Source organism: Protobothrops mucrosquamatus, unplaced genomic scaffold, assembly GCF_001527695.2.
Source record: "Protobothrops mucrosquamatus isolate PMUCROS unplaced genomic scaffold, P.Mucros_1.0 scaffold1274, whole genome shotgun sequence".
NCBI lineage: Eukaryota > Metazoa > Chordata > Lepidosauria > Squamata > Viperidae > Protobothrops > Protobothrops mucrosquamatus.
The window spans coordinates 652155-666647 of NW_015387480.1; the positions used below are offsets into that span (position 1 = coordinate 652155).

A 14493-nucleotide genomic window follows, 5' to 3' on the forward strand; every position below is an offset into this window, starting at 1 on the left:
TTTTGACGTGTGAGGTGATGGATTCTGCATAGGGTTGTAGTTGTTTGGCGAGAAATTTGGCTAGGTTTTGTAGAGGTGAGCCTATGGAGCTGACTATGGGTCTAAGTGGGGTTCCTTCTTTGTGTATCTTGGGGAGCCCATAGAGCTTAGGGCATCTGGATGATTTCTCTCTGGGAATGATTCTTTGCTGAATCTCTTCGCTGATGGGGGAGGCTTTTATTTTGGATCTAGTGGTTTTTTTCCAGGTAGGTGGTGGGATCTGTGTTTAGGGGTTTGTATGTGGAGTCTTGGACTTAAGACTAAGTCCAAGACTCCACATACTAAAGACCTACATACAAACACCCGCGAAAACCTCAGAAAACATATATATATATGTATGTATGTATGTATGTATGTATGTATGTATGTATGTATAAAAGAAATGTTGAAGATACAATGGATTTGAGGTCTTCAAAGAGAGTTAAACTAAGAATAATAGTGTCATCTAGTTTTTAGTAGCATATATGGACTTATGGTTCTACTTCTTTTGGCTTCCTGAGAATATTTATAGATTATTTGCTTCTCTTGTTTTATGACAGCATACTTCTTATTGCTTGTGTTGCCAAAACTGCTTTGCATTATAATCTAATCCCATTCAGTTCTTCTTCATGCTTATTTGCAAAATATAAGTAGATGGAGAGTAGATATGTTTTGTTTCATGAGTTTATATAACAAGCTTTTCATATTCGGAATCTTGGATACTTGCACTGTTATATGATTTCAGGTTTACTTACAAATTATCAAGGCTACATTTCTCAATAATATTTGAATATCATAGCTTAATGGACGATATGTTTATTCTGATAATATTGGAAGTATATGACTGGATTTCTGATACTTATGGTGAGGTAGATGGAGAGAAAAATAGGCAGAAGATAGGCAGTTTCTGGTTAAGAAATCTAACAATTGCTTCCATCTGTAAGTACATGAAATTGAGTTATGAAAAACAGTGCAGTATACCATCAACAGCTTCACCACTTGCTAACTTGGTAATTGCTAACTAACAAGAATACTGAGTAGATGATAGCAGTGCATGTAAGTGTTGTTGCCAGTACCTGGTATACTGTATTAATGATGTGAATACTTTAGTTTTATTCCTGCTGTAGTGTTTTTCCACAAGTGCAGAATCCACAAACAAGTATTGATCCATTAGATGCATTGGGAATTGACTGCCCAGTTCACTGCCCAAGTCTGATATTGTGGCTGAGAGGAAGTGACGGGCTCAAAGTCACCCAGCCAGCTTTCATGCTTAAAGCAGGACTAGCATTCACAGTCTCCTAGTTTCTAGCCTGATGCCTTATCATTAGACCAAACTGACTCTGTGGATATTTAAATGTGAGGTATATTTTATTTGTTTATTGGATTTATGTGCTGCCATGTGACTTTGGGCTGTTTACAAACATTAAAACTGGTAGACCTTAAAATGATAAAACAATGAATAACAAAAATAATAATGGTAATAATAATAAATAAAGTTAAAATATGGGGAGAAGGGGAGCACAAGGATTGGTATGTTATTTTGCATATTATTTAGTTGTCCTCAGAAATTTGATTTTTGTGAAGCAAATACTAAAATATACAAAGGCTTTGGAATTTGTGGCACACAGACTTTCCATAGTAACCGTGCTGGCAACAGGTATCTGCTTGACAGCCGTACAGAAAAAATGTATTAAACATATCTAAAAAAAACCCAGTAATTTTGGACTTTATGTTCTAGACCTGTTTGCTGCTCTTTTCTTTATCTCTGAGAAATGTTTAATTGTGCATTCCTTCAGCAAAATTTCTTTAAAATTCTGGGCAAACAAGATTTCAAAAATTACATCTAAAATAAGGTAGAAATAACACCAAATAACATCTTGTCTGCTGTAGAAAGGCATTTTAAAGTTGTAGTTCCAGTACAAAGAAGATGTACTATTTTCCCATGAATGACTGCCTTCAGTGATTTGTAAGAAAAAGATTTGGCCTCTTTTTGATTCCACATTTCAGAGATCAAATTTGTAGTTGTACTGTTACTATTTAGAAAATGAAATACTAGAAAGGAAAAAAATTCAGTAATAAAGAAGCATATCAAAAGATGAGCCAAGGGGAAACAAATTGAAATTAAAGCCTTTATGATACTATTTCTGCTTCTCATTTATTTGTTCCCTTTGATCGACATATCATGATAGTTTTGTGTGGCTGAGAAGATATATTGGAAGTCAAGTTGTATTAAAATAAACTATATTTATTTTCTCCCACATACCATCTGTTTACCTTTCATAGAAGAACAAAACTGACTGAATGGTAAAGTACTGCATTAATCCAATAAAGTACTACCATTAATCCCCCACCCCCACAAATAATTATGTATGAACTGGAGGGTCTTCCTGGCTTGAATGCCAAGAAGAGCAGATGTCACTGAATGAGTACAGATGTAAATGGCTGCAAACATCACTGCCAGAAAGTGTAGATGTCTTTGAAGCTTTCCTGAAACTACCCTTTGCCTGATGAGTTTAACCCTTTGGTAAGGCCTAAACAGGATTTTTCCCTCTTCTCTCTTTCAGTTAACTCTTTTCTTTGCTTGATCTCTCTGAGCTTTGGCTTTCACTTCTTTTTTCCTTCCTTCCTTCCTTCCTTCCTTCCTTCCTTCCTTCCTTCCTTCCTTCCTTCCTTCCTTCCTTCCTTCCTTCCTTCCTTCCTTCCTTCCTATCTATTGAATTGGGTATGTCTAGTTTAATGAAGAGAAGGACGAGGGGGGACATGATAGCAGTGTTCCAATATCTCAGGGGCTGCCACAAAGAAGAGGGAGTCAAGCTATTCTCCAAGGCGCCTGAAGGCAGAACAAGAAGCAATGGATGGAAACTAATCAAGGAGAGAAGCAACCTAGATCTAAGGAGAAACTTCCTGACAGTTAGAACAATTAACCAGTGGAACTACCTGCCTCCAGAAGTGGTAAATGCTCCAACACTGGAAGTTTTTAAGAAGAGACTGGACAGCCATTTGTCTGAAATGGTATAGGGTTTCCTGCCTGAGCAGGGGGTTGGACTAGATGACCTCCAAGGTCCCTTCCAACTTTATTATTATTGTTGTTGTTGTTGTTATTATTATTAAAAGGCAAGAGACAGAGGTACCCTCAGGATCTAATGCTTTCATCATATAATGACAAATGCAGCATTGTGTCATTGTGTGGTAGTTTACCCTCTTTGGTGCATGCATGTTATATGATACGCCAATCAAAGGCACAGAGCTGGAATCCCGATGGCCTGACACTGTTTTTTTCATATGCCTCCTCTTGTGGATCTCTGTATTTGAAACTGTGTGTATGTATGTATGTATATATGATCGTATGTAAGGGGTTATCTTATTTTACAACCAATTAATTTTAAAGAATACTATATTTTATCTTAATCCTGTCCTTTTGGCAAGTTGTACACTATGTCTCTGGAACTGGTTTTAATTAAAATCCACAACTCTTAAGTTTACAGGATGGGAAGTTGGACATTTTATAGGATTTTTTATATGTGTTACATGTGAAGTTACTATTTTAATCAAATATTTCTGGAAAATGTTGAGGAACTTCTCAAACACAGTGTGCTAGCAAACATAGCGTGTCTGTTGTTTCCAAGTACAATAGTGATCCTGAGTGATAATCTTGATTTGTAAGAAGGAATGTTCATTTAGTTGCCAATAGCCTTTATCTTCACTGACTTTTCAGTTAATATTGCCTTGACATTTAATCACTGTCCTAGAAGCTGTCTATACAAAGAAGAGCCAAACCAGGTAACAGCCCGAGAGTCCAAAAGTATGAATAAACTAGTCGAGGTTAGTTTGTTGGTTACTCCTACATTCAAAGGGGAGAGAACGAGATTAAACAGAAGTAGATTATTAAAGTACATAAAGTGAAAGTGACATACGAAAATAGATAAAAAGTTTTCCAACGTTCCAAATGAGTTCAGTGCTGTCTATTTTTGTCTGTATAATGCATATGACTGTACTTTTTTGATAGCTTCTTGGCAAGAAACAAAACATAGTTGAGACACAGTTCTATAGCAAAATCACTGACTTTGTCTTAATTAAATGGAATTTAGGCTAGAAGACCACAATGATAGCACTAATATTTAGAGCAGCCTTCCTCAATCTTTTTTTTCCACATGAAGGTACCCTCAGAATAATTTTCAGATCTCATGGAATTCCTGCAAAAAAATTATAAAAACTGAAAATTTTACTATATAGTTAACTTCTAACCTACACAATCCACATTTTAGAACATTTACAACAGCAAAACAAAATGGTAGGCTGGTAGCTGAATTGTAGCATATAAAAATTCTCACTGCAAGCTCCATTTCCCCCCCCCCCCAGGCATAATCTCTCACAGAATTCTAATTGAAAAAAGCTGTTTTAGAGAATGAGAGTAAGATGCTGGCTTGGCTAGATAATGTTTGCTTTCCCCAAGCTTAAGAAGATGGTCAGAAATGCCTTGGCAGTATACTAATAACTAAAAACAACACAGTTGTCAGAAAACTCTAATATTTAAAATATAGGTTAGGATCTGTATGCCTGGTAAATGATAATTATGATCCCCATATTTATATAAGAAACTTTGCAAAAGATTTGAGAATTTAATGAAATACCCATTTTCCATAGTTTGGACTGGGTTTGGATGGATTTCAGCAGATTATTTTGGGTCAGTCGCTGTCTCTCAACTATATTTAATTTTGAAGATTAAAAAATGGGGAAAGAGGAGAGCCCATTCATAGGTCTTGACTCATACTCTACACTGCACTGGATATATGAAATAGAGCACATTTTTAAGGAAGAAAAATTGAAGTGAATCCATTACCATCTATTCTATTGTAGATGAGCACCAGATGTTTCTGGAATGTCTCTTTGGATGATACTTTTTTTTTCCTTTGACATTTTTGATTCGCAGCATGAAACAGAAAACATGTATTGAGATTTTATGGATCAAATGATATGTTAAAATGGGCAAAATAAATTCAGGTTCAAGTCAGAACTCATAGAGCATCATAATTTGATATGTAGTTTATTTTTGCTCTAGGTATTTTTTTCTTAGAATAAATAACACTTATAAACTGAAGAGTGCTATTAAAAATGAAGAATAATGCACCAGTATTTATTTCTTTATAGATCAAGGGATCTTGGTCAAATAAAAGAAGCAAAGAAAACTTCAATCCTTATAGCTATGGCAACATTTGTATTAATTGTTGCTCAGCACTTTGCGGGCCCCTTTCTCCTAGGTAAGAGATTTAATATAATTGTTCAATATTCTATTTTATTGTATCTTTGTCTGTTTGTTGAGTCAAATAATATGTAACTTACAAGAGCACATACATTGCTATAGATATAATGGTGGGATTCAAATAATTTAACAACCAGTTCTCTACCCTAATGTAAAATCTGTTCGTGGTCATCACTGGCGCGACACGCCTCACATCGTCGTCATCACTGGCGTGACATCAGTGTCACTAGCGTGACATGCCTCGCGGTGGCATCACCAGCACAACACACCTTGCAGATTTATCATAACTGGTCCGCCAAACTCAACAAAAAATTAAGTATTGGTTCTGCCGAACTGTGCGAACCGGCTGAATCCCACCACTGTATAGGTGTCATATGACCTTTGAATCCACTGGTATGTAATTTTATGGTGTGCAACTAATAAGACACTGGGAAAATTATAGTATACCAATCTAAGCACAACTAATGAATTTGCTACAGCAAAAACTAACTAAAGCTTTATGGGAAAATTAATCAGCTAGGGTTTTTTTGTCTTCAATAATTTTTTGGTTCACTGTTCAGCTGTGAATGATTACAATTTAAAAATGTCTAGTAATATTTTTGAAAACCTAATATTCTAAGCAGAATTGTTAATTTGATTTGGACATCTATTTTCAAATGTATTTATCTTCAAAATAGATTTGGACATCTATTTTCAAATGTATCTTAGTGGTACATTATCAAATGTACCACTAAGTCATTCAGCAAACTAGTTAGTATTAGTATTAATAACCTTGCAGGGACATGCAGCAGATGGATAGAATATGTTTCCTATTGACTTAGAATGATCACTTTATATAAATTATGAGGGCAAACATTTTGGAAATTAAAATGGTTTTTTCCTTACATTGTTTTACCTAACTCTCATAAGGTGCTATAAGGCATCAGTAAGGCAATAATAAAGAGCAAATCTGCAAAAATAATATGTGATTAATTTTGTACCATGTATAGGTTTTGCCAACTTAAAAATTCATTGAAATATACAATTCTGCCAGAAGTGCCTAAACTTGTGCATGTGACTGCATTCTAAGAAGCTATTTTATTTTTTTGAACTCAAGTTACTTCCATAAATTCTTCATGTTGTTGTATGGAATTATTTGTCTTAAAGTTAGCTTCATTATTATCTGATAAAAATTATTTGTAATGCAACTTTGTATTTATTCTATAGTTTAATTGACCGAAGAGGATTTATCCAACCAGATACCCCTCAGCCAGCAGCTCCCTCAAATGGCATTACAATGTATGGGGCCACACAGTCTCAGAGTAATATGGTAGGAACCATCCCATAATGTTGATCAAGAACTCTGAATGTTTCTCTTTTCTACTTTTCTGAGAATAAGTCAGGTCACTAAGCTGAGTCCTTCTAGTACTTTACAATAAAAATCTTCCATGAATATATTGCAATAGGCTTTCTGTGACATCAACATTTTAATAAGCATTAATGCAAAATTTAAAAAATACTATAAGAACACTAAGTAAAAATTAGTAATCTAAATTGAGATTGACACGATTAATAGAGAATTGTCATATTGGAACCTCTGTACCTTAATGCTACTTTTTGATGGTTGGATGTTCAATAAGGCATTTATTGCTTTTTTAATTGTTTTCCTTAAATGCCACTGGCTGTACTGCATAAATTCTTGCTACCTGAGATTTCCTATACTGTACAGCTCAGCATGTCACTATGAATATTTCAAGGGAATAGTTTGAATTTCTTGTGAACATTCTGAAAGCCACTATATTTAATTATTGCAAATTTTTAACTCATGTTTTTATAAAAAAAAGAATCCTAATTAGAGTTGTATTCTTCTGGTATATTAAAATTGTGTCAAACTCCTTGTATATTTTTATTCCTCCTATTTCTAGACTTCAAAAGAAGGAAAAATATGAATCCCAAACCTTTAAATTTTTTTCATTTAAGTGAAGTACAGTAATAGTACACCTTTTTATAGCTATGTGAATTCTTTTTATACTTTATAACATTAATATAAGGCTTTTCCCTTGATCAGTGATTCCTCAGGTGAGTTCATTGATCATTTTTCATATCTGCCAACAATATTAATTTGTTATATTTTAAATATCAAACATTTTATTGACTCCAGTACCAATAATATCTTTTATAGTATTACTATAAACATAATATAGTTTTTTTAATTTAACACAAAAAGTCATTGAGTATAAGTAAGGGTATATAAGAGAAATAAAATATTTGCTTGCTATAAATGAATGGATTTATTTTAAGCACCTTATGCTGCTAACAATATTTTTTCTCTATTTTTCTGTCATAGTAGTGATTGCATATTAGCATTTTTAGGCAGAAGTGTGTAGGTCAAACAAAACTAAGAAAATGTTAATAAATTTGTTATTTAAAATTGAGTTCAGGTGTCATCTTATTTTAATATCCGTTGGGCATTTTTTTCTTGCTATAATTTTACTTTTTTGCCTTTATTGGATGTTGTAAAGAAATTTCACATTTATAACTGGTTCCCACATGAAAACTGAAGAAAGAATTTGAAGTCACTCAGAAATCAACTTATTAATTTAGTCTTTTGATGTGGTCATTTGTGGCTCTCTTCCCTCAATTGTTACCACTATTTTTTCTGATCTACGTTTTCTGTACTCTAACCTGGTTTTAGTTGACTGATCAATAAACTATTCTTCTTTGCTATTCTTCCTTTGTATGCTTCTCAAATCTCCCTTCAGTACCAACTATCTCAAGAGTACAGTACCAGATCAATTTAATATGGCTATATTATCACTGAATAATTTCCTTAACTTGCAACTTAATCAGTGTTAAACTAAAATTTTCTAAAAGAAATAGATAATCTGTGATGTAATTGTTTTTCTTTTTCCTCTCCCCAAAATAGAGATGAAATCAGCATTAAGTCTTTCTTTTGAATGAAGTCTCCTAATATTGATCAATTACTGGTTTTAGCCAGTAAAATATATTTATTGCTGGGATAAATAATAGAATTGTATATTTTTGTGTTGATAGTTGTAAATTCAGATAAAGGCTTGCAGTGAAATCAGCATGTGTTCTGATAACACTGCATATGACGAAGCTAAGAGTTAATAGCCTTTTGATTTCATTTGGGCAGTAGTTTCTGGGCTTTCTAGATATTTCTCATAAAGTCAATACTAACTAAACATTTTAAAGACTTCCAAAGATTTTTTTAAAAAAATAAATTCAAATCTATATTAACTGAAAATTAACCCAAAAACACAAACTTATTAAAACTTATCTTTAAATGGTCACACATGGATATTTAATTAAGTTTGAATAAGATGTGGTTTGTATGATACTAAAATGATGATTTGTCATTGTAAGGCTTCCCAATGAAAAATAATATTCAAGGGATGCCTTACTGTCTGATCATAGCAGAAGGTTTCTGGTATCATCAGATAACAGGACATTTTCCCTTCTTCCGTAGATATAGGAAAATAATATACATAGTCCTATTAAAATAGGAAATAGCTAGGGAATTATACAATAAAAGCCCATTCTAGAAGGATTCTTTGTAAGTAATTGCTTCCTTTCTTTTATGCCTTTCAGCAAAGTTCTGTTTAGTTTCCCCATGTTATTAAGGCATGGATTATAACCTAATTGGCTCTTTGGGGACAATTTCTAAGGGCCAGTAAAGATCAGGAGATATTGAAAATGAGTCTGTAATTGTAAGCCAGTGCGTTTTATTTGTCAGAAATGCTATGTATGTTTGTTCAGTTAAGCAGTCAAAATAGGGAAATGGGTTTAAAATAACAGTGATTTTATATCTGTCCTTAGCATCATGATGTTCGTCAATATGTATTGTAACATTGTACTGTTAATTTTTAATCTTAAAATTTGTAAATCTGGAAACAAAATTCCAGAAAAATTCAATAGTCTAACATGTTCTAGTGATATGTGAAGGTTTGGTGATGATGATCATTTCAAAGTGTATATATGTTTAGATTATTACTTCAGAGTTTTGCTCCTTTAAAACTAGTCTGCTCTCCAATTTAGTTCCTCTAAATTAGTTATTAATGCTACTTCACTCTCATAGTTCTCAGTATCTAAATCTGTTGAAACACTGCAAATTTGATAAGCCCTTATTGCTTTATTTTTCTAATGGATGAATGATGAAAATAAATGATCTCCATAATACCCCTTTAAAGCGTCCCTTTCCATCTGAAATACTAACTTTGTTGCAATTAACTAGGCAACTAATTGATATAGCATAGTTTTTAATTCAGTATGAAGGTAGAATTTGCTTACTGACTGCCTCATTTAGCAGCCATTTGAAATTACAGTGGTTGAAAAAAAAACCAGTTTTATAACCAATCCTTTCATTTATGACTGTCATAGTCATCCCACAATCACATGATTGCCATTTGTATGCTTCATAACTGGCAGAATAGAAAACGCAGATGTGAAATCGTAAGTCACTGTTGTGTGTTGTCTCACTCAGTGACTGCAGAGATTTACTTAAAATGGAAGTGAAGTTGTGGGTCCATTGCAATCATGTGGTTTTTCACTTAGCAACAGATTTGGGGCCCCCAATTATGGTCAGTAAGCAAAGACTACCTGTAATCATTTTTGTACCACAGATATATTTGTAAACTAGAAATATGAAATCTTTTTATTATAATTTGAACCATTTATATAATTTTCATGTAAAATCTTTATAGTATAATTTGAAAAATTAGAATATCAAACCTGCATTAATATTACTTTAAATACCCATTGCTTCACTGCCTGAATGTTTAAAAATATTTGGGTTTTTATGGTTTTTTTCTCTCAATATTTCCATTATTTTAATAGGGGACTGAAGTTAGATTAACCAGGTGGTAATTGACAGGATCACCTTTTCCTTTTTGAAGGTTGGTAGTATATTTTGCTTTTATCCCTATCCTAGTACACTGCTAGTACTCCATCATTTCTTTAACTAGTTCTTTTGNGATATGTTTCTTCTCGGTTTGGTCCATTGTCGGGCTCTCAGGTTTTCATACTTATTTGATCAGCTCCAATCAAACAACCAATGAGGATGTAAGTTTCCCCTCTCTTGCTCTAATTTGTCTTCATCTAATAATTTCATGTATTTCACTTTCACTGTATGCTTTTATCTATTTTTCAAAAGGTTGCAAGGTTTACTCAAGTATGCTGTCTATTTTTGTCTGTATAATGCATATGACTGTACTTTTTTGATAGCTTCTTGGCAAGAAACAAAACATAGTTGAGACACAGTTCTATAGCAAAATCAATGACTTTGTCTTAATTAAATGGAATTTAGGCTAGAAGACCACAATGATAGCATTAATATTTAGAGCAGCCTTCCTCAATCTTTTTTTTCCACATGAAGGTACCCTCAGAATAATTTTCAGATCTCATGGAATTCCTGCAAAAAAATTATAAAAACTGAAAATTTTACTATATAGTTAACTTCTAACCTACACAATCCACATTTTAGAACATTTACAACAGCAAAACAAAATGGTAGGCTGGTAGCTGAATTGTAGCATATAAAAATTCTCACTGCAAGCTGCATTTCCCCCCCCCCCCAGGCATAATCTCTCACAGAATTCTAATTGAAAAAAGCTGTTTTAGAGAATGAGAGTAAGATGCTGGCTTGGCTAGATAATGTTTGCTTTCCCCAAGCTTAAGAAGATGGTCAGAAATGCCTTGGCAGTATACTAATAACTAAAAACAACACAGTTGTCAGAAAACTCTTAATATTTAAAATATAGGTTAGGATCTGTATGCCTGGTAAATGATAATTATGATCCCCATATTTATATAAGAAACTTTGCAAAAGATTTGAGAATTTAATGAAATACCCATTTTCAATAGTTTGGACTGGGTTTGGATGGATTTCAGCAGATTATTTTGGGTCAGTCGCTGTCTCTCAACTATATTTAATTTTGAAGATTAAAAAATGGGGAACGAGGAGAACCCATTCATAGGTCTTGACTCATACCCTACACTGCACTGGATATATGAAATAGAGCACATTTTTAAGGAAGAAAAATTGAAGTGAATCCATTACCATCTATTCTATTGTAGATGAGCACCAGATGTTTCTGGAATGTCTCTTTGGATGATACTTTTTTTTCCTTTGACATTTCTGATTCGCAGCATGAAACAGAAAACATGTATTGAGTTTTTATGGATTAAATGATATATTAAAATGGGCAAAATAAATTCAGGTTCAAGTCAGAACTCATAGAGCATCATAATTTGATATGTAGTTTATTTTTGCTCTAGGTATTTTTTTCTTAGAATAAATAACACTTATAAACTGAAGAGTGCTCTTAAAAATGAAGAATAATGCACCAGTATTTATTTCTTTATAGATCAAGGGATCTTGGTCAAATAAAAGAAGCAAAGAAAACTTCAATCCTTATAGCTATGGCAACATTTGTGTTAATTGTTGCTCAGCACTTTGCGGGCCCCTTTCTCCTAGGTAAGAGATTTAATATAATTGTTCAATATTCTATTTTATTGTATCTTTGTCTGTTTGTTGAGTCAAATAATATGTAACTTACAAGAGCACATACATTGCTATAGGTATAATGGTGGGATTCAAATAATTTAACAACCAGTTCTCTACCCTAATGTAAAATCTGTTTGTGGTCATCACCGGCGTGACACGCCTCACATCGTCGTCATCACCGGCGTGACATCAGTGTCACTAGCGTGACATGCCTCGCGGTGGCATCACCAGCACAACACACCTTGCAGATTTATCATAACTGGTCCGCCAAACTCAACAAAAAATTAAGTATTGGTTCTGCCGAACTGTGCGAACCGGCTGAATCCCACCACTGTATAGGTATCATATGATCTTTGAATCCACTGGTATGTAATTTTATGGTGTGCAACTAATAAGACACTGGGGAAATTATAATATACCAATCTAAGCACAACTAATGAATTTGCTACAGCAAAAACTAACTAAAGCTTTATGGAAAAATTAATCAGCTAGGGTTTTTTTGTCTTCAATAATTTTTTGGTTCACTGTCCAGCTGTGAATGATTACAATTTAAAAATGTCTAGTAATATTTTTGAAAACATAATATTCTAAACAGAATTGTTAATTTGATTTGGACATCTATTTTCAAATGTATTTATCTTCAGTACATACTGTACCACTAAGTCATTCAGCAAACTAGTTAGTATTAGTATTAATAACCTTGCAGGGACATGCAGCAGATGAATAGAAGATGTTTCCTATTGACTTAGAATGATCACTTTATATAAATTATGAGGGCAAACATTTTGGAAATTAAAATAGTTTTTTCCTTACATTGTTTTTACCTAACTCTCATAAGGTGCTATAAGGCATCAGTAAGGCAATAATAAAGAGCAAATCTGCAAAAATAATATGAGATTAATTTTGTACCATGTATAGGTTTTGCCAACTTAAAAATTCATTGAAATATACAATTCTGACGGAAGTGCCTAAACTTGTGCATGCGACTGCGTTCTAAGAAGCTATTTTATTTTTTTGAACTCAAGTTACTTCCATAAATTCTTCATGTTGTTGTATGGAATTATTTGTCTTAAAGTTAGCTTCATTATTATCTGATAAGAATTATTTGTAATGCAACTTTGTATTTATTCTATAGTTTAATTGACCGAAGAGGATTTATCCAACCAGATACCCCTCAGCCAGCAGCTCCCTCAAATGGCATTACAATGTATGGGGCCACACAGTCTCAGAGTAATATGGTAGGAACCATCCCATAATGTTGATCAAGAACTCTGAATGTTTCTCTTTTCTACTTTTCTGAGAATAAGTCAGGTCACTAAGCTGAGTCCTTCTAGTACAGTGGTTCTCAACCTGTGGGTCGGGACCCCATTTGGGGTCGATTGACCATTTCACTGGGGTCGCCAAGCAAGGCTGTCCGCCATTTTTTTTGTCCGCCATTTTTTCCCCTTTTCCGGCGGGTGCCTTATCTCCCTTGGGCTGGGCCAGCTGGTGGTCGGCCTGCACCGTCTCTGCCGCTTGCCAGCTACGCCTCGGCCTGTGCAGGGGGCAGCGAAGGGGGCATGCGTGGCGCTCCTGGGCAGCGAAAGTCCTCGACTTACGACCAGTTGGGTAATCCTCGACTTACGACCGGTTTAGTCCTCGACTTACGACCGGTTGGGGTCGCGGCATTAAAAAGGTTGAGAACCACTGTTCTAGTACTTTACAATAAAAATCTTCCATGAATATATTGCAATAGGGTTTCTGTGACATCAACATTTTAATAAGCATTAATGCAAAATTTAAAAAATACTATAAGAACACTAAGTAAAAATTAGTAATCTAAATTGAGATTGACACGATTAATAGAGAATTGTCCTATTGGAACCTCTGTACCTTAATGCTACTTTTTGATGGTTGGATGTTCAATAAGGCATTTATTGCTTTTTTAATTGTTTTCCTTAAATGCCACTGGCTGTATTGCATAAATTCTTGCTACCTGAGATTTCCTATACTGTACAGCTCAGCATGTCACTATGAATATTTCAAGAGAATAGTTTGAATTTCTTGTGAACATTCTGAAAGCCACTATATTTAATTACTGCAAATTTTTAACTCATGTTTTTATAAAAAAAGAATCCTGATTAGAGTTGTATTCTTCTGGTATATTAAAATTGTGTCAAACTCCTTATATATTTTTATTCCTCCTATTTCTAGACTTCAAAAGAAGGAAAAATATGAATCCCAAACCTTTAAATTTTTTTCATTTAAGTGGAGTACAGTAATAGTACACCTTTTTATAGCTATGTGAATTCTTTTTATACTTTATAACATTAATATAAGGATTTTCCCTTGATCAGTGATTCCTCAGGTGAGTTCATTGATCATTTTTCATATCTGCCAACAATATTAATTTGTTATATTTTAAATATCAAACATTTTATTGACTCCAGTACCAATAATATCTTTTATAGTATTACTAAATGCATAACATAGTCTATCTATCTATCTATCTATCTATCTATCTATCTATCTATCTATCTATCTATCTATCTATCTATCTATCTATCTATCTATCTATCTTATCTATCTATCTATCTATCTTTGTATCTATATCTATATCTATCTATCTATCTATCTATCTATCTATCTATCTATCTATCTATCTATCTATCTATCTATATCTATATCTATATCTATATATATATATATATATATATATATATATATATAT

At 33.4% G+C, this 14493-nt stretch overlaps 1 protein-coding gene across 1 annotated transcript in view; it reads left to right on the forward strand.

Moving 5' to 3' along the window:
* Window positions 1-14493, forward strand: part of ZDHHC14 (zinc finger DHHC-type containing 14) — a 44391-nt gene that overhangs the window by 20848 nt on the left and 9050 nt on the right. The window contains exons 5-7 of the mRNA XM_015821211.1: window positions 10220-10339; window positions 11644-11753; window positions 12919-13021. Of these exons, the coding sequence (XP_015676697.1) occupies window positions 10220-10339; window positions 11644-11753; window positions 12919-13021 (333 nt within the window). The remainder of the gene's footprint in view (window positions 1-10219; window positions 10340-11643; window positions 11754-12918; window positions 13022-14493) is intronic.